Below are 19,129 nucleotides of genomic sequence, written 5' to 3'. Positions count from 1 at the left end.
ATTCCTGTATATCTGCACAGGGAATCTAGAGTTGTTACCTGGTCTAGACCTTACTTCTTGGGAACAGGAAGCATAAGGGTGAGAGCTGTCAATTACTTACATACTTCCTGAGATCTAAAGATGAGGTGTGTTCCTGCAAACAGATGACTGTTTTCTTACTTTAGCAGGCTTCTTTCCAGTGTTAGAATTAAGGTATTTGAAAAACAAACTCTTCTGTTTTCTGAAAATATAGTATGATTTTTCTTAGTGTTTTGTTTTTCAGTTTTTGCAATGAGTTTGGGCAGTTAAAATGAATGAAATAGTCTTGTTCAATGCCTTTGTTGTTCTAGTCTATGGCTGCAAAATGTGGGGTTTATTCCACCAAGAAATATATTTAGATCATTTATTTGTAGCTATAAACTAGCCTGAGCTGTGTGGCTGATGGTCCACATTCCAGAAGTAAGCATGTGACATTGAACCCGAGGAATTTGCACAAATTGGATTTAATATCATAGGCTTATACTCCAAGAGAGCTCAATGGATTTTGTGAAAGCATGTAGTATTTCCAAGTGATTGAACAGAATGGAGTTTGGATCTGAAACAGCAAACATACTTTGAAGGTTGGTATCAGTGTTACACAGTGCAAAGATACTATAGTAGTGGATGTACTCGGACCTTGAGTAGAATAAGATTGCTGACTGAAGAGAAGCTTGAGCATAAAATAAATAAAAGTGGCTTCCATCTTGATAACATCTTTTGGTTTTGAGTTTTGCTTTTGGTGACCTTGAGGTGCTGAAACCGCCTGTATTTTATATTTGCAGAAACATGATCCTCCCCTTACTAGCATTCCCTGCTTTCATTACAAAAAAATGAAGGAAAATGAGGAAAGGGAACAAAACAATGACATAACCCCAAATGGGGAAGTATCACCTATAAAGCATCTAGATAAATCTTCAGAACTGGACTGCCAAACAGAAGAACCAGATTCCACTGCTGCTGACTCTGGGCCTTTAGATGAGAAAGACTCCACAGGGGGAGATGCAGCACAAGGAGCCTTAGGACAAGTTAAGGCCAAAGTTGAAGTATGTAAAGATGAATCTGTAGGTATGTATGGAAAGTGGAGTCTTTTCTTGGCTGGAGCTGGGGTAATGGCATTTAGGATGCATATGCTTTATTCCAGATTTGGCAACTGAATAATACCTTGCCTGGGATCAAGTGGTCAGTTGTCTTTCTGCGTAGTTTTTTTTTGTATGCAGAGATCTGGAAAAATAGGTCCAGTATTAGAAATAAAGTTTGATTTTTTTTAACAGCAAGAGAAAGAATGGAGGCTTTTGCTGAAGGCTTGAGAGTCCATGTGCACAGGGTTTACACACAAAAATGTGAAAATTTAGGAAGTTTGGTCCTGTAGACTTTTATCTCAGTTTAAGAATCAGTTAAATCTATGTGTACATATGAATTGGTGTTATCAAGTGTGTTTGTCTGACTTCTTTAAGTAGGCTGTTCTATGCAGTCTCTATACTGGCTGAATTACGTCTATTTTCAGTATGATCTTTTAAGGTAAATGATGCAGTTGTGCAAATAAGCAAGTTTAGTTTAAGTGTAGCAGAGTAAGCCATGTAAATATAATTGCACTCATGCAGAGGGGTGTGATGCTTCATTACTGTATTTATGCAAGTCTGATAGCTTTTACACAAAAAGCTGCCTAAAGAAGTCATGCTGAAATCACAGCCAAACTTACAGAGGAACCTGGAGAGAAAGCTCATGTGCCACTTACCACAAACTACTACATACCTGAGAGTACCATCCAAGTAAAGTACTGCTGCTCAGAGTATTGATATGATTGTAGTCTGCCACTTATCTTTGTAGTGTTCAGACATAACGCTTGTTACGTCTGTCCTTGCTCAGCCTAAAACATGACAAAAGATTAAAAAAAAAATAAATACAATATCAGTGTTAAGCAGCAAAACTCAGTTCTTTTCTACATGAAGTTCATCTGTCTGTCTCTCTCTCTAAATAGGATCAGTTCTGTGTTACTGAAAACAAAATACTGAGTGCTCCAGTATAAGTGTGACTTGCATGTGGAGTGCCTTGTGGAAGGAAACAATCCCAGCAGCTTGCTTTTGTTTGCTTACATCTTGGGATGCTGCTCTTTACTTTTGCTGATTACATCTGCAAAGATATCCTATAGAGGAGAAGCAGCTGTACTTCGGGGGGGACGACGACAGTGTTTTAGTACTCTGTATGTGAAGATGAATATGTTAAATCCTGTTTAGAGGCCAGAGGTTACTCATGGAGCATTATTATATAGTGTTTCATGGCAGCTGTAGTCAGTTTAGGCTTCAGGAAACTGAGTCTAATAGCATAACTACTATTGCTCACTGTATACCTTGCTTCAGGTCCTGAGGTGAATAGGTGATGTAATAGAACAATTACTAGTGTTTCATTACAGGTTGTTGGGTATTACGCTAGTTACAGCTTAGTAAAATCTTCAAGTGACAGAATAAAATGCTCCCCCTCCCCATTTTCTAGTTTGCACAAATGTTTTGCACTTGACCCAGTAACAGGAGAACTTGTAATTAGTTCTGTTAGTATAAGATAGCATCTTAACCTTGAGTATGTTACTTTTGCTGCTAGTCTAAAAAAAGTAATTATGTTTAAACAGTGGAAGTAGTGAACTTAATGCTTGCTAAGTGGTGGAGTAGAGAGAGTAACTTTTTGTGTCTCTTAGATCTGGAAGATTTTAGACGCTATCTTGAAAAGCGTTTTGACTTTGAACAAGTTACTGTAAAAAAGTTCAGAACCTGGGCTGAGAGACGGCAATTCAACCGTGAGATGAAGCGGAAACAGGCAGAATCTGAGCGGCCCATTCTGCCTGCCAACCAGAAACTCATTACCTTGTCTGTGCAAGATGCACCTACAAAGAAAGGTTAGTTTGTCCACCTGTACTTCAGATAGTCTATATCAAAGACTAATTGCTGTTCTAAGCTTGACTGAAAAGACAAAATCCTGTAAGTAGTCCACTTCCTTGTTCCAGAATTCTGTGTGCTTAAATCACACTACATAATAAAGGAAGAATACTGTCAAAACATACTATTAAAAAGAGTAATTCCTAAATGAAAGGATCTGTAATTAAGGTTACAATCCTAGTAACTGGTTACTACCTTCAGTTACTTTTTACTGTTGGTTGCTACTGAAAATCCTTCTGTCTAGTCACTCAATGCTACTGCCTTCTCAGTTCTATACCAGTTTTACCTGGTCCCACATTACATTACTGGATATAAATGCCAGATTGATCCAGATTAAATCCTACAATTAAAAATAGTAATTTAAAGCAGTCTGACAGATACAGTTAAAGAACTGTGTGTGCAGTTGCTTCCTGTGGTGTGAGGAGTGGCACTTACCCCTTGGAGCTCTTATTTATTTACTTGTAGTAGAAATTGTTTTTTAAAGACTGGAACTGCTCAGCTGTCTTCTCTCCCCCGTCTTTTTTTTTGTGTAGAATTTGTCATTAATCCCAATGGGAAATCTGAAGTTTGCATACTGCACGAATATATGCAACGAGTCCTAAAGGTTCGCCCTGTTTACAATTTCTTTGAATGTGGTAAGTCTGTTAAGTTCTTTTGAAGCCCTTCAAAACAGCCTGTGGTCCATTAACTCGTGCTTGGGTATCTTAAACCAACAAGCAAGAAACCCATTGATCAAAGAATGGACGTTTTTCCTGGGGAATGTCTTGAAAGTCTATTGTGAGTCAGACTCTAGCTAGGAAACATCTTCTGCATGGATTTTAAGGATAAGAGTGATCTTTTATTTAAAATAACAATATGGGGTTTTGCTTGGAAAACTTATGCCTTAGTGAAAATGGATTTGTGTAACTTACTAGCATATAAAAGGACCGTCAGTGCAATAAAGGCAATTACAGCTTTGACTGTGCACAATTAATATTTGCTTAATTTTCTTGTCATTGATGTCCAGAAAATCTGATTGTGGCACGTGTTGTTTTAATGAATCATCAGAATCCTAAGGAAAAAAACCCCAACAAGTTAAATACTAAACCCAGATAGTTTCTGGAGAGAAATGTGTAGGCCTGCAATTGTGAAGCTTTTAAGAATTCATAAGATTTCTGCAGGTACATCCCCTCTCTAAAGCTGCAGTAATTTGAGATACATTTGTGGGTTTGGGTTTTTTTTCCTGTTCCAGTTTTCTTCTAATTATCTAAAAAAACTACCGTGTATTATGTAGAGTTTTAAAATCCTTTATCTGTTCAAGTTATTGACTACTATGGTGGTTGTGTCATGGAGGTTTGTGTTTAAATCCCATCATCCTAAGAGAATTATGTAGTATAAATTGGTGTTAAATATTTGAATGGGAACCAGAAGTGGCTATGTAGACTACTTTGTCATGTGAGTGCTCTCTAAGGTCACTGATAAGTTACCATTAATATTAGTAAAGTAAAAGTAACGTAAAGAGTCTATGTTATTCCATGATAAGAGTGGAATTTATGTGCAATGCTGGGTGGATATATGTTTGTACCTTTAATTTTACTCTGTGCCAGTGGTGTGAGAGGTTTGGTAGTTTGTGACTTACGCTCTGCTGAGACCATGTAAGTGATGCCAGTGCTCAGAAAAACAAAAACTGAGGGAGAATTTTATTCTAGATAAGTACTGGGGGCCGTGGGGGGAATTCTCTTGATGCTTAATAAAGAATCTAAATATATGTGGCATATATAACCGGAGTGAAATGAACATTGGATTTTCTCTGTAAATTCCAGACAGATTGCTGTATCTAGCTGCATCTGAGATTGCTTTACAAAGTGGTTCCTTGCACTTTGACTTTTGATGGGGTTTTGGGGGATACCTTACAACAAAGCTAAATATCATACTGTTTTCAGTTTGAAAGGATTAAGTCCTGCAGTGATGATCCAAGGAATTACAAGTCAGGCATCTCAGTTCAGTGTGGAATCTATTCCAGATTATTATTCCTATTATTAATATTCAGTAATTATCCAGAATTATGTTATTCCTATTGCTATGCATTACATAATGTAACTGCATTTTTCGTATCAGAATATATCGCTGTTTTATTTACACTGATGCAGAACACTTTGGAATTAACATTTGAATTCTGGCAGATTACAAATGATCTCTTAAAATTTAAAAGTTCTTCACTTGGAAAAATGAATACATGGTAGCAAGTCTCTGTTAATGGAAAACTCTTAGATTTTCATATACTGGAGTAAGCAATTCTTCTATCTTTCTGAAGAGTAAACGATTTATATCCCTCTTGAAGCTGAAATGAAAACAGAAAACTAATCTTGATAGTGATATTTCATGTTCATGATGAGTGTTTTACATTGGGAGTTCTGAAAAGCTTTCTTTTTCTTTCCTCCTCCATTTCCAGAGAACCCAAGTGAACCTTTTGGAGCCTCAGTGATTATTGATGGAGTTACTTATGGGGCAGGAACTGCCAGCAGCAAAAAACTTGCCAAGAATAAAGCTGGTTAGTTTTTTTCTTTCTTAATACCAGTTGCTGAATTATTTATCTGTTTTCATTTCTGCTTTGCAGATGACACATTTGCAGTCGTGAGTAGGAGTCATAGTCAGAGAAGGTCTCTTTTGGTAAAAGAGATAAATAGTGTAGCAGAAACTTTTCTGACAACCCTGGGTTCGGCAGTGTACTAGGATAGAAAACAATGAAGAAACTTGAGATGTTAACTGCTGCTGTGTGCTGAGTGGCTGTGAAACCATCTGTCTCTAATGATCAAAGCAGTAAGAACATGTTGGGTGTTTTATATTTATATTGTCACCTGTGATATAAACACCCGATGTATGGATTTAAGCAAAATGTAAATCTTTGTCCTCCTTTAAATCATCAAGCTTTGGATGTTGTGGTTCTCTTTCTGGTAATAAACCAACTGCACCGAACTATGTGATTACTGAATTCCAGGTACTTCACTAATGAGTTATAACTGTGTAAGTCTGTAATAAATATGTAAGTAATAAAGGTGAGAATGTCTTGACACTTTAGAACTTTGTACTGATCTCCAGATTTAAGTGTCTTTCTTAGGATCAAGAAAAAGCAACTTCTCAAAATGTAAAGATGTATAATATACCTGTGGTACTTTCTGCAGTTGTGAAATATGTCAGTGTAGCTAAATCACAAAAAGCCAGGCCAGAATTGTTTGCGCATGAGAAAAAGGTATTTAGCTGTGAAAATTTAGGCAAATTCTGGGTGTATTTTTTGTACAATACCATGGTTCTGAGAGCCCTGGTGATACAGTGCTAGGATTTGTCTGTAACAACTAAGGCATGATAGCACCTCTCTAATTTTAGGTCCTAGGGTTCTATATCACTTTTAAAATGAGATTTGATTGTAAATTTTTTTCCTTTCATAGGCATTTGCAAAAAAGAAGTGTCTTGGTTTAATTAATTGTAAGACTTTTTATTATCAACTTGAAAGAGCAGATTTATTTTTTCCCCCTTACGAAGTGCAGATGAATGTACTCCTTACAAAAAGATGCCAGTCTTATCTGTAAAGTTGTTTTCTATCATGAGTGGATATTTCTAGGAGACATGTGAGGATGGCTTAAAGAGTGTTTCATTCTGCTGTTGTTCTTTACCATCATGGTTTAAAATAAATGTAATCAAGATGTTCAATGATTTTCTGCAGCTCGAGCTACACTGGAAATCCTTATTCCTGACTTTGTTAAACAGACCTCTGAGGAGAAGCCCAAAGACAGTGAAGAACTTGAGGTACTGACCTCTGGCAGCTGGCTGTCATTGCTGGAGTTGGTTTTTAAATCATTGCACCTTCAACATTAGAAATAATAATGAAAATTCATAACGTTGTTTTCTCAGTCAGATGGAAATGTGAAATGCTTCATTTATAGCAAAATCTATGGCAGTGACTATGCCACAGATTTTTTTTTTTTTTTTTTTTTTTTAACTGTGTTGTATGCCCTGGACTACTGACATGGTCATTAAGAAAACACAGGCAATTTTTCCCATGGTTTTAAAAGAACACCCATTGGAACATTTTGTATTTTATGTTTTCTTTTATAATAAACCACAGCATTTTGGTAAGTAGAATTTCCTAATTCACTAAAACAAATAAAATGTCCTGAGGGCATGTCCTTGTTTAAACCAAGACAGGAAGAAAAGTTGATAAAGGATTTCTAAGACTGTCATTTTTATGTCCATCTTGTAGAATGTAAAATTGGTTTTATTTAAATTTCTGCCTGCAAATGTATTTTAAATGTGTCACTTTTAATATTGTTGGTAAATAGCTTCATTATGGATTTAGAAATACTTTTTCAAGTATTAAGCAGAGAGTAACAGGATTTGTTCAGTGTTGCAAAGGAGAAATAATGGTTAAGAACAGTACTAAGGTCATTTATGCAAAAGAGCAATAACCCTTTTCAATTCCTTCGTAGTATTTTAACCATATCAGTATTGAGGACTCACGGGTATATGAACTCACCAGTAAAGCTGGACTGTTGTCTCCATATCAGATTCTCCATGAGTGCCTTAAAAGGTAAGGCTGAAGAGTAAGGAGCAAATGCTGCTGTGTCCAGGTGTTTGGGTTGGGGCACATTGTTTTTGCTTGGTTGCAGGTGGGATGCCTGTGGGCTGGCCAAGCCTTCTGCCCTTACTGGGGCTGTAAGGGATATGGTGTGGGCATAGCTTGTTAATGCTGTATGTTTAATTCATATTTGCTGTTTATGCCTCTTCTGAGATTAGAATTTAGTTGTGGGGCAGAAGCATATTTGGGTTTTGTTTATACAGACTTGCCTTTCCATTCAAGTCAAGTTACTGATCTAAACCCGAACTCTCTATTAATTAACATCTAAAAGTTTATTACTAATGTACTTAATTCTGTTGCAATGACTGTCAAAGATAACTGCAACCACTTCATTTGGTTTTAGTTTTACTTACTTTATGATACTGATTTTGTTTGTACTTAAGAAACCACGGAATGGGTGACACAACCATAAAGTTTGAAGTGATTCCTGGTAAAAATCAGAAGAGTGAATATGTCATGACTTGTGGCAAGCACACGGTGCGAGGCTGGTGTAAGTACAGCACTTAGTGTGACCTCTGATAATAACTTCCTTTTTTCCTGCTCTCATCTGTTGTGTATTTCGTGGCTGCTTTTTCAGCCATCTGGCTTGCTACGTGCTTATTCTACTCTTCTCTGGTATGTCAGTTTGGAGTAACACAAGTAAATACTGGTGTTCACCTGATTATGTGCTGGTATTGACACATTTTCATAATGATTTTTACAGGCAAAAACAAGAGAGTGGGGAAACAACTGGCTTCTCAGAAAATCCTACAGCTACTGCATCCACACGTGAAGAATTGGGGCTCTCTCTTGCGTATGTATGGGAGAGAGAACAGCAAGATGGTTAAACAGGTGAACATGATTTTGTTTGGTACCTTGAGTTTGTGGGTTTGCTTTTGGACTCTTCAGAGTTTTTAAATGTAGTTACCATAAAGCTTAAATGGTACCTGTTCTGGCATAGTAAGTGCTGCTCTCTATCAAGGTAAAGGCAGTGTATGCATCTGAGCAGGTCTCAGTTCTTCTGAATTGATTCTCGTACCTTGCTATTGCCAGAATGTAAGTGCTTTCATCAACAATAGTAATTGTGTTAATCTTGCATCTTCCATGTCAGAATTATAGAACCTATTTAGTATTTAACTAACTCATGGAAATAAATACCTGTTATTACTTAAGGAATTACAACTATCACAGATTAAACTTATGCTCCACATTGGTTTTTTTTCATCAGAAAAGCTCACCTGTTGTTGCTTTTGGTTCCATTGAATAGGAAACCTCTGATAAAAGTGTGATAGAGCTTCAGCAGTATGCCAAAAAGAACAAGCCAAATCTGCACATCCTGAACAAGTTGCAGGAAGAAATGAAAAAACTGGCACAAGAAAGAGTGAGTATTTGCTCTTTTGTGTGTACTTGAGGAAATACATTTAATTTTGTATTTATTGAAGAATGCCGTGGGTCAGACTTGGCAATGACCAGAATTTCTGCTTGGTTTAGACAGTATGTCACATAGAGCAGTTCAGAACTTTGGGAGGGTGGGCAGGAGGGCTACTTTTAGAGGTATTTTCATCCTGTCTTTTAAACTGTCTTAAAACTTCATTTTACCTACTTCAGTAAATTTATATTTAACATTACACACAACCATTGAGACAAGTTTGGCTAAAGTTATTCAAACTTCTATAACAGTTTTTTATGATTATATTCTTTCTATGACTATGGTGGGGTTTGTTTCACATTCCTTTAGGAGGAAACCCGAAAGAAACCCAAGATGACAATAGTGGAGTCGGCTCAGCCTGCTAGTGAACCTCTCTGTACTGTTGATGTCTAATGAGAAAACTTACAAGTGGGGAGCAATAACAAATGGAGGAACTAGATTTTCAACAATTATTTAAAAATTGTTTGCTGCAGAATGCAAGATAACTTTTAAAATCCAAGCTGCTTCAGTTATGCATTGTTCTTTTTGCATCATCAGGGCAATATTACTTTTTCCTATTTTCTTTTCCTTTTTTTTCCTTGTTTTAATACCTCTGATACACGTACGTTTAAAGGATTGATCATAAAGATCTCTACTTGGGCAAATGCACAGAGGACAGGCATGTTCACACAGGATGAAATCAATCAAGCACTTTTTCCTGCAAAGCCATCCATGTTGTTTGAAGTGGATGTGTTTTTAAGGATGAAATTCAGAATATCTATGTACAGGTTGAAGCTGATATTATATATATACACACATTCATATATATGTATATATAAAAGAAATATATGTACACCTTCTTGTATGAACATGCCTAAAAGTATTTTTGTGAAAAGTTTTGTTGCATTTCAGCACATAATAATATGCACTGATAAGACACTTTGGTGACAAATACATGAAAGTGATGAGCAATGTTCCTAATGCCATAGGATTAGGCCAGTAACGCTGTTTCTTTCTGGTTTGTTTTTTGTCTCCTGCCAGGCTTAGTTATTTGAGATCACAGTATGCAGACTTTTGATTACTTGAACAGAACAAGTATACCTGGTAGTGTTAAAAGCAACAGGCTGGATATCCAAAATTACTGGGGTTTAGCTGTGTTTTAGTTTACAGATCAGTTGAAAGGGGGGAAAATAATGGCCCTATTTATTTGATGAAAAGAACTGTAATTTGAAAGGCTGTTTTCAAAGCTTGGAGCCAAAACGCAGCTGATGGTGGTTGAGAGTCTGAAAATATTTTGCCAATGATGTGTTTAAAGACCTTCCGCTTCCTTCTCCCAGCAATAAAATAACTTCTCATTTGTTTGGTGTCAGAATCCATCTGACTTGATCAACTAAGTCTTAATTTGCACCATAAAAGCAAAGCATAAAAAACCCCACAACCCTAAGAAACCTGAAGTAACTGCAGCAATTTAGAGGGTTTTAAGAATGTTTGTTTTTACTTTTTTAATTACACTTTTAGTTTTTAAAGAAAAAGTGTAACTTCAGCAATGAAAATTAGAATGTAGATTTGGCATATGACATAGAAGAATGAGTAGAATGAGACCATGACAGGTTATACTGATAAGTAAAATCACAAATATGCAACTACTATAAAATGCAATCTTGGAAACCAGGCAGTACTCACGATGTCATCTGAGGCTTTAAGTGAAGCACAGAAGAAACTGTTGAGGCTGTAGTGAAAGCACTGGGCTGTGGGTTTCATTCTTCCTACAAGGATCTTTAGTGGGTGGTTGCAGTAAGTCTTCTCTTGGAACCATTTCTGTGGGTTCTTTGCTTTGTTCCTAAAGAAGAGAGTGAAAACCAAGGTGGTGGTAGGGCTTCAGGGGTGGCTGAGGGTTGTACTGCTGCATTTCATCCTCTTCTTAGGAGAGGGAGAGCTCAGTTGCGTACAATTGCTGTAGCTCCTGGTACGTACCTGGACAGTGATCTGGGGCCTGGAGGGGAGGGGGTTGTTTGGGTTTTTGGTGGTTTTTATGTTTTTACCATGTTACATAGAGTGCTGCAGTATGAACTTAGTGCCTACTGGATTTTAACAATATTGGCATCAGTATTGTAAGAACTCCTTTTAATATCACCCGTTATTTTGGAAATACATAGATTTTAATTTATAGCTCTATTAGATAATACGTCGCATAGAATGTTTGAAGCTAACAGGAGGAATCTTGGAGTCTTACCCATTTCTGTGTTTGAGTGATGTGCTTGGAGGTCTCTGCAAATAGCAATTCACCCATTTTATATTACTATATTTAGCTTTTCAGTTTCACAAGTTGTAATCCTGCTGTGACAGGATACGGGTAGTTGGAAGACTATACATAAACTATTATTTAAAGAAGTGGCCTATCTAAAAAGACAAAAGCAAAAAACCACTGCCTCTGCTTTTTTTTGTATAGCTTTAATAAATCTCCATCTTCTGAAGGGTATATAATACTGGTGCAGTAGTGACAAGCAGTAATTACTGTTTGTCTGGTTTTAGTTTGGTTTTTTGTTTTCTTTTCATAAAAGACAGGGCTTCTATCTCCTATGCCTAACTGTATTACTCTTTTAGGTAGGTTTTACTTCAGCTTATGTGTTTTCAGCAGAAAAATCTGTACTTGGACGGCACTGTAAAAGACAAATCACCCTTGTAGATCTCTTTATTTTTCTGGTACCAGAATGTCAATACATTTGCAGGTCACCTGCAGAATATCCATAGATGCCTCACAAATTTGTTTTCATTATTTTTAAGAGGATTGCTGTATTACCTCAGTCTGCCACTATCAGATTCACAAGGTGACCATTGCCCTTAACTAAAACATCCAGAGATTTCATTGTGAACCAAAGCCTAGAACGTATATTATGCATTCTAAACAAAAACAAACAAAAGATGGTATTAGACCTTGCTGCAGCCTTTAACTGGAGAGATGTCCAGAAAATAGCGCAATAACTGCTGGAACAAACAACTTAACTGCTGTTTATGTCATTGTGAAGTATTCTTGTGTTTTAATGTTTACTATTGTTTGGAGTGTAACAGTCTTGCATTTGCACATAAGCACGAGCTGCTGTGATAGAGGATAGATCATTGCATTAACTTCAGCTTCTGCATGAACACTTACAGTGTGATTCAAGATGTATCCTGAACTTGTCGTGTAACTCTTGTGTGTTTTCTAGGTAATCGGCTGTAAAGGTTTAGATCTTGACTGTACGAATGCATAAAACAACTGCTGCTTTTGTCACTGATCTTTGTTATTTATCCCTTCTATAGCCAGAGGAGGATGGGTATTTTTATAGGGATGGAGTGTATTTTTAAGAACTGTTCCATCCTTTGGGACTTGGACAGTTTGTGCTTTGCATATTATGTGCTTCTTGACAAAAGTGTGGTATATTGACTTAAGGATTAGTGTGCATTCAAATCTTTATGGTACTGATGGAAAACTTACTGTGACTTCCAATTAATAGTCAGATGCTACCTATTTAAACACCAGGCATCCAGCTCTTTCTTCCATATTTATTAAACTAAACTGATGAAGTAGTTGGGTACTCAGAAGTTTGGAAAGACTATTATGCATAAACTTAACTGTTGTATGTAAACTTCCACTTTCCTGTGATGCTGTTAGGCTTTATACAAAACTTACATGTAACATCCAAGTATTTAAAAAGCATCATGAAGATCTTGCTAACTCTCTAGACTGTACTTTGGTTCGGGAGTAAAATTCAGGGAGCGACAGCCTCCTCGCTTTGCCTGGAAAGAAATGTGAAGTGCAAGAAGCCATTCTGTTGTTAACCAAATAAAATCATCAGTTACAGTATTCTGATGCATATCTGAGAAAATGAAATAACCACCAACCTGGAATTCATTCTTACTGCCCAAGTAGGTGATGATGGTTGCGGTCTGAGTCGTGCTGGGTGCAGCTGCTTGATGCCCGTGCTGAATTGGTACAACTATAAAGCCTCATTGTCACTGAGCCTCTGCTTGCTTTTTTTTCTGCACAATCATATAATCCTCTGTGTTTGGTCTTTGAGTACTACATGTGTATTTTTCAGACAATTAGTTTTGAGCAATAAAGTTTGATATTATAAAATGCTCCAGTGTGATCACTATTACGATAGCTTAAGCGTATTTAGAAAAATGAACTTTTATTCCCTAATTCCTGTAGGTATTTTTAAATGGAGATTAAATCAGTTACAGCCTCATTGGTTCTGGAAGTACTGATTTGCTCACTTTTCTGGTAAGGAATTTAATGTTTACATGGTCAGACATCACTTGAAATGAAATTAAAACTTAATTGGAATTTGTATTTTTACTTAAATGGTATCTGGCTGTAAATTGTCACTGGTGAGGGCATACCTGGAGTGAGGTCATCTCAGTTTCACTTGTATGTCTTAGGAAATGATCTATGAAAGCCTTTATTGTAGTGTCAGTGACATGACAGTCTTGGAATATAACCAATTTCAACTGTGGAAATTGCAGCATTTTTACTAGAATGAGTTTGTTGCTTCCTCTTGATGATTCAGCAAATGCATGATTTATGGAAATCTCAGATTGCGCCATCTTTACTGGCTTGCTCAACAGGCCTGGTGCTGTTGTGACAGGTTGAGAGCTGAAAGGAGAACTGGCAGTTACAAGTCCCTGTGACTAGATCACTTGCTTTGGGAATTCAGTACTGTGTTCCCTTGGTTGGCAGGTCCTCTTTACTTCTTTAGTCCTTTAGTTGTTGATACACAGCTGCTATTCACTAACAAACAGTGATGTATTACACTTGCACTGGAAGGGGTGGTGCATTAAAAATCAGCCCAGGTTTCAAACTGTACCCGAATATAGTCCTGGCATACTTGATTTGAAGCTGTTTCAAGTGGTTCAGGAGCAAGACCACCAGATGTTACTTCACTCACTTGACTTTCTCCCTGAGGGCAGGAGGAGAAAAGCAGGATTTGGCCTAACAGTACATGATGAAATGTAATTGAGATTGGTATGATGAAATAACTCAGAAGCCTTGCAGTTACTCTGTTGTGCAGATTTATTACCTGGATGTTACAGAAACAATGGTATTGAAGCTGTTAACAAGCAAAAGTAGTTTCTGGCAAGTCTCTCTCAGGAGTTAAGCCGATTCCCTCTCCTCAAGTGCAGGATCTAAACATACAGAAGTTGCCTGGCTTGCATCAGTGTTCAATGGGTTGGTGCCATCCGACGGCTCAAAGTTGTGTCCTGACAATGTGGCCTGAGCAGCAGCAGGTGCTGCTTCAGCAGAGCTTCCATTTGCATAGTCAGCCCTTTCGAAGAGTATCAGTAGCTCACAGTGCTTGGTCTGAGGGAAGAGATCCACAGCCAGTGCTTTTATGGGGCGGAAGGAGGCTCCTCGCACCCTGTTGGAAGGGGCCCGGCAAAGGCTTGATGGGGGAACAAAGGGCAAGAAGAACTGTATTAACATTTCAGTATACCGTTTGTAACTGCTACTCCTCCAAGAAGAGTTTTTCTTCCCCAAGCTGCAATTCTATGATGGGGTTATTCACCACCCCTAATATCTCCATTATTACTTGCTGCCTGGGCAGTACCCGTCCCAGGTTGCTGTGTGGCAGCTGTAACTGTTTCTGGTTAAAGGCAGAAAGCTTCAGTGAATTGTGGCTTCAAAATAAAAATCCAACACTGTCCCCCTCCCCAGGAAGCATGTATTTTTCTTACCACATTTACTTGGCTAACTTAAGGCAAGAAGTACTCACTCCACAAAGTTATTCATTGCAGCTCTGGGATTGCAGGATACGTAAATAAGCTTCTTCAGGTGTTCAGCTCTTCTAATGGCAAGAATTACTTTGGAATCTAGATGATCAAAACCAAGAGAGACATCTACCTAAAAACAGTACTGTGTGCACCAGTCTCGGATAAATTCCAGGTGAGACTCCAGCCTCAACAAAATTGCTGCAATACCCAGATGCTTCAAGCTAACCCTGAAGCCTCCCACTTTATTCCTCTGGTGGTTTCTAAGTTCACCACCAATCACCATTGAGAACAGACTTAAAAACATAAGAGAAAATAAACTTACGCAGCCCTGCTCGTGGCGGATCCACAATGGTAATGGGATTCTGAGGAGCTAGTATGTTAATTAGGGAAGGAACAATATCTTCAGCCTTCCCACAATGAAATTCAATATTATTCAGTTCTATAAAAAAATGAAAAGATGTTATCAGAGCACTTGTGAAAGCATCTTCAGTACCCTCAAACTGAATGTGAAGCTGAGATGCCTTACAAGCTACAAAGTGTTTAGTCAACCCTGCCATCAGTGTAATTTAAACAATCGCTGGTACTTCAGATCATTTAAACAACAGTAACTTGAGTATCTTCCATTATCTGGACTAAAGCAAAACCCCACAAAAAATAGCTACTGTTAATGTTTTATTTATGAAGGCAACTGTGGCTTCAGCTCACTTCTGCACCAAAATCTTTGTTTTCTTTTTGGCAAAAAAGAAGAGCTAGCTGTTAGTCAACAGGAAAATTGATCTCGCAGACTAACACAGTATTTGTTTTCAAGAGAGATTAAATGTTTAAAATGGACAAGATTACTATCAACAACATGTAATTCCAAGCTGCTTAGATAAGATGAAGAGAAGCTAGCAATACAACTACTAGACTTCTTAACAAACAAAGATCTTAAGTGGTTTAGCTTAACTAACCATTGATCTGGGCATTCACTTTGGCGTCCTGTACAGCTTCTTGGCAGAGTTCAATTCCAATCACTTTCTTTACTTGCTATAGAATCAAGGGAAAAAGATCTGTCTGTGGTATGTAAATGTAAACTGAACCATTATTCAGAGCATCAGCAGTTAATTAACTACTGTACATGAGCAGTGACTAGAACCTGGCCAGAGAATTACTGCCTTGCAGCCACAAAAAAGGCTGAGAAAGACCTGTGCAAATAAATGGAGACTTTTAAAACTGAAATTGTGTCATCCCAACCTGCAGGTAAGACTCCAGTTATGCTGGCTTTTTTTGGGGCAGGGTCCATTATATGGTCTAGCAAGCTCCACTCTAAAAACGATGTAAGAAATATTGGTTATTCATATCCAAAGCTTCTGAGATAGTCCAAACCAGTTAAGTAGACAGATTCTAGTAAACTTTGGCTATCCTACAGAATTATTCCCTCTTTTGATTCTATTGGTTTCAAAATCATTTAGGCTGCTCAACACAAGGGTGAGCTTTCATCATGATTTGGTAAAACAGCTGCAGGCAGTTGAACTAGAAACTAGTTAAAAAGAATAATGAGTTGCATTTCAAGTACATCAAGTTAAGCATGATTGACGGATGTAGATGTTTAGAAGCAGCTTATAGCCAGGAACAGAAATTGCTCACTCACCTTTGCCAAAGAAATCCCAATGGTTCCCGTACCACAGCAAATGTCAAGCACTGTGCTCTCTTGGCTCAGTTGTGCCCACTCTCTAATGGCAGTGTACAACACTTCTGCAGCTTGTGTGTTTACCTGTGAAATTATGCTTCAAATAGATCTACTTCTTCATAAAGAGCAAATGCACACATATCTTTTTCTTTTTCCTAAGAAACAAGTCAACTTGACACATAAGTTGCAATCCCATTTATTAACTGATCTAGACCGGCATACGCTAAGACATCACCATTCCATTGTTACAGTCTTGCTCAGTTCTCTCTGAGAAGTAATGTTTTGTTATCCCTGTTCTACTAAAAACATGACTTGTCCTGTAGTACCTAAAAAGCAAGTTTGGAAACTAGAGGAGGCCACAAACAAAATAATTAAGCAAAATGCTAAGCAATAATGTGAAGTCTGGACTTCCTCTCCTTGAATAGGAAGTAGTAAAGATTGAAACTCAGGAGAATGTAATTATGACAATAAACTCAGCAAGATCAATTCTAACCTTGCTGTAATACTGCTTTGAAGTAAATTCTGTAGTTACACATCATGGTTAAGGAAATAGTATATAATCAGCTTTCTAAACCAGTGCTTCTAGAGCAAGCGTATTCTTTGTCTTGAAAAGCAAGCAAAGCACACTCTGTATGTGTGTGTGAAATCTGTAATCTATGGCAGATAACAGAAAATAGAGCTTAGCTTCAAAGTATTTATATGCTTCCTTCGTATTCCAGTACTTTCCATTTCAATGATACAGGCCAACTGCTGAGGCTTTGAAGTGTTGGAAGGGTAGAAATAAGTTTTGGAAAACCAAACAAAAATTAATACTACGAAGACTCCTGAACTCCCTATCTCATGTCCTGTGTACATAGAGGCTGCCATTCAACAGGAGGCAAATGGTACTGAACTCGTAAAAAGAAAAAAAAGTTGTCTTCAACATGCTCCCATCATGTTTACACTCATTCACTGTTTTTACAGACAAACATAATACTCAGAAGTATTTTATCACACCAAGTATCTAAAAGATTAAATCTCTAGGTATATAATGTCATGCAAGTTTAAAGGCATTAATGCAAGTCCAGTTAAATTAGCAACTTATATTGTCCTTACTTGAAAAAATGCATGAGGAGAAATTCTAAATTTTAGGCCAAGAAGTTCTTCATATATGTACTTGTCACCAGCCATGTGCTCCAAAGGCAAGTCTTCGAGATTGGGAGATTTCCTGGCAGGAGGAAGGCATGGAGAGAAAGAGAAGAAAAGAAAGGAAGAGAAGATGAACGTTTTACCCAAGCTCTAGTCATCTTAAAAACTGCAGTATTAGGTGCTAAGAAGTAATTTACAGTGGGCCAACATTTATCATATCCTTTTAGAGATGATCTTCTTGGCCATCTTTTTCTGAGAGTGTACAGTTGTTCCACTGATGTCAATAGTAGGACCTACACTGTCTCTAGATGAAGTGTGAGCCTTGTTCTCTGTGGAAGAGGATGGTGAGATCAAAAAAATCACATGAAATAGGGAAGAAAGGAGGCAGAAGTTATTTGTTGATAATAATAAATATCCCTCGACTACAGTAAACACTTCTACAGCTTGGCAGCCAGCAAGTAGCAGTGGATTTGTAACCTTAAATCTTAAACTAACAATAGCGTGCGTGCCTTTAACATAGTAGAATAGGCCAAACTGTTCTAACTTACTAACATGTAGAGAGAAAGGAATGTTCAGCTGACAGGGAAGGAACATCATGGGAGTGATAACAAGTAAGGAGACAATAAATAAGACCAAGGGTGCCAGCCTTCAAGGTAGCAGAGTGGCGCCCAAAGTGGAGCGAGACTGGAACAGAACAGAAGCAAGGACACACCAGCTGCTAACTCAGCACTAGGACCTTGCAAGCGTGCGCAAGCACTGAGGTCATTCAGTAAACAGTGAGAAAGACTATCAGTGACCACCACAGACCCCCACTCAGCAAGAAAGCGCATGCGTAATTAGGATTCAAATATTATAATTAGTTCCTGGAAAAGCTATGAATATGCATGAGTATGCTAAATATACAGCTGCTGTTGGCAAGTATCAGGTGTGCTCACCTTTGCAAAGCTATTCGCGTGTGCGCCCAGCGCTGCAATAAAGAATGCTGCTTTCTAAAACTCTAAATTGAGTCTTAGAGAGTTTCTCTGACTGACTTTTATAGTAACAGATTCACCCACTGAAACTGCCTGCCTTTATCCAGTAAGCACTAGAGAAGAATGGGAAATTTCAGGAGTCTCTTGTGGAAAAGATAAATGACTGTTCAACAAATTAGTAACACTGCTGCTACTTTTATGAAATAGACAACATAATGGTGTGGAAGTGCCACCTACTTTTCTGTTGCAAACACCAAAAATCCCCCAAAGTCAACTCCCTCACCTTTGTCCTTCCTCCACAAAGTAGAGAGAAGTAACACCACTGCTTTTTCCCATCCCTTCCGTGAAGTATTTTGCCAGAGAGATTTTCAGGTCAGCCAGCTCTTCTTTACTTAATTTCTATAGGTTTCATTTGAAAGAAGAAAGAATAATCATCTTAGTGACTTAAAGATCTGATTTAATGTATGCATTCTATATTAATTACTTGTTCATTTCCATGTATCAGATTCATCTAAACAGAAGAGTAGTAACAGAAGATAAACTCACCAAGTAATACTTCTTTCACATGCACTGTTCAAAAAATCAAATTTGTGTCATTTTAAAGCTATGTGTCTGGGCTGCACATTATAAAGCAACTTAAATACCTGAGGATTAAAATAAACAATT

The 19,129-nt window shown here is 37.6% G+C and overlaps 2 protein-coding genes across 2 annotated transcripts in view; one reads left to right on the top strand and one right to left on the bottom strand.

Annotated features, from left to right (window-relative positions):
* Positions 1–9,701, top strand: part of DGCR8 (DGCR8 microprocessor complex subunit) — an 11,988-nt gene extending 2,287 nt beyond the window's left edge. Inside the window, 11 exon segments of the mRNA XM_010023562.1 lie at positions 1–78; positions 801–1,083; positions 2,708–2,905; positions 3,479–3,580; positions 5,377–5,475; positions 6,646–6,728; positions 7,409–7,509; positions 7,941–8,047; positions 8,261–8,388; positions 8,804–8,917; positions 9,275–9,701. The exon segment at positions 1–78 is cut by the window's left edge and continues 12 nt beyond it. Of these exon segments, the coding sequence (XP_010021864.1) occupies positions 1–78; positions 801–1,083; positions 2,708–2,905; positions 3,479–3,580; positions 5,377–5,475; positions 6,646–6,728; positions 7,409–7,509; positions 7,941–8,047; positions 8,261–8,388; positions 8,804–8,917; positions 9,275–9,358 (1,377 nt within the window). The 3' untranslated portion in view covers positions 9,359–9,701.
* A 4,377-nt stretch (positions 9,702–14,078) lies between these two features.
* Positions 14,079–19,129, bottom strand: part of TRMT2A (tRNA methyltransferase 2 homolog A (S. cerevisiae)) — a gene marked incomplete at its 5' end in the record, with an annotated part of 7,998 nt that continues 2,947 nt past the window's right edge. The window contains 8 exon segments of the mRNA XM_010023563.1: positions 14,079–14,367; positions 14,698–14,794; positions 15,018–15,134; positions 15,646–15,721; positions 16,326–16,448; positions 17,460–17,571; positions 18,747–18,862; positions 19,108–19,129. The exon segment at positions 19,108–19,129 is cut by the window's right edge and continues 32 nt beyond it. Of these exon segments, the coding sequence (XP_010021865.1) occupies positions 14,079–14,367; positions 14,698–14,794; positions 15,018–15,134; positions 15,646–15,721; positions 16,326–16,448; positions 17,460–17,571; positions 18,747–18,862; positions 19,108–19,129 (952 nt within the window).

Source organism: Nestor notabilis, unplaced genomic scaffold, assembly GCF_000696875.1.
Source record: "Nestor notabilis isolate BGI_N333 unplaced genomic scaffold, ASM69687v1 scaffold6931, whole genome shotgun sequence".
Taxonomy (NCBI): Eukaryota; Metazoa; Chordata; class Aves; order Psittaciformes; family Psittacidae; genus Nestor; species Nestor notabilis.
This window is presented reverse-complemented; position numbering and strand designations above follow the sequence as displayed.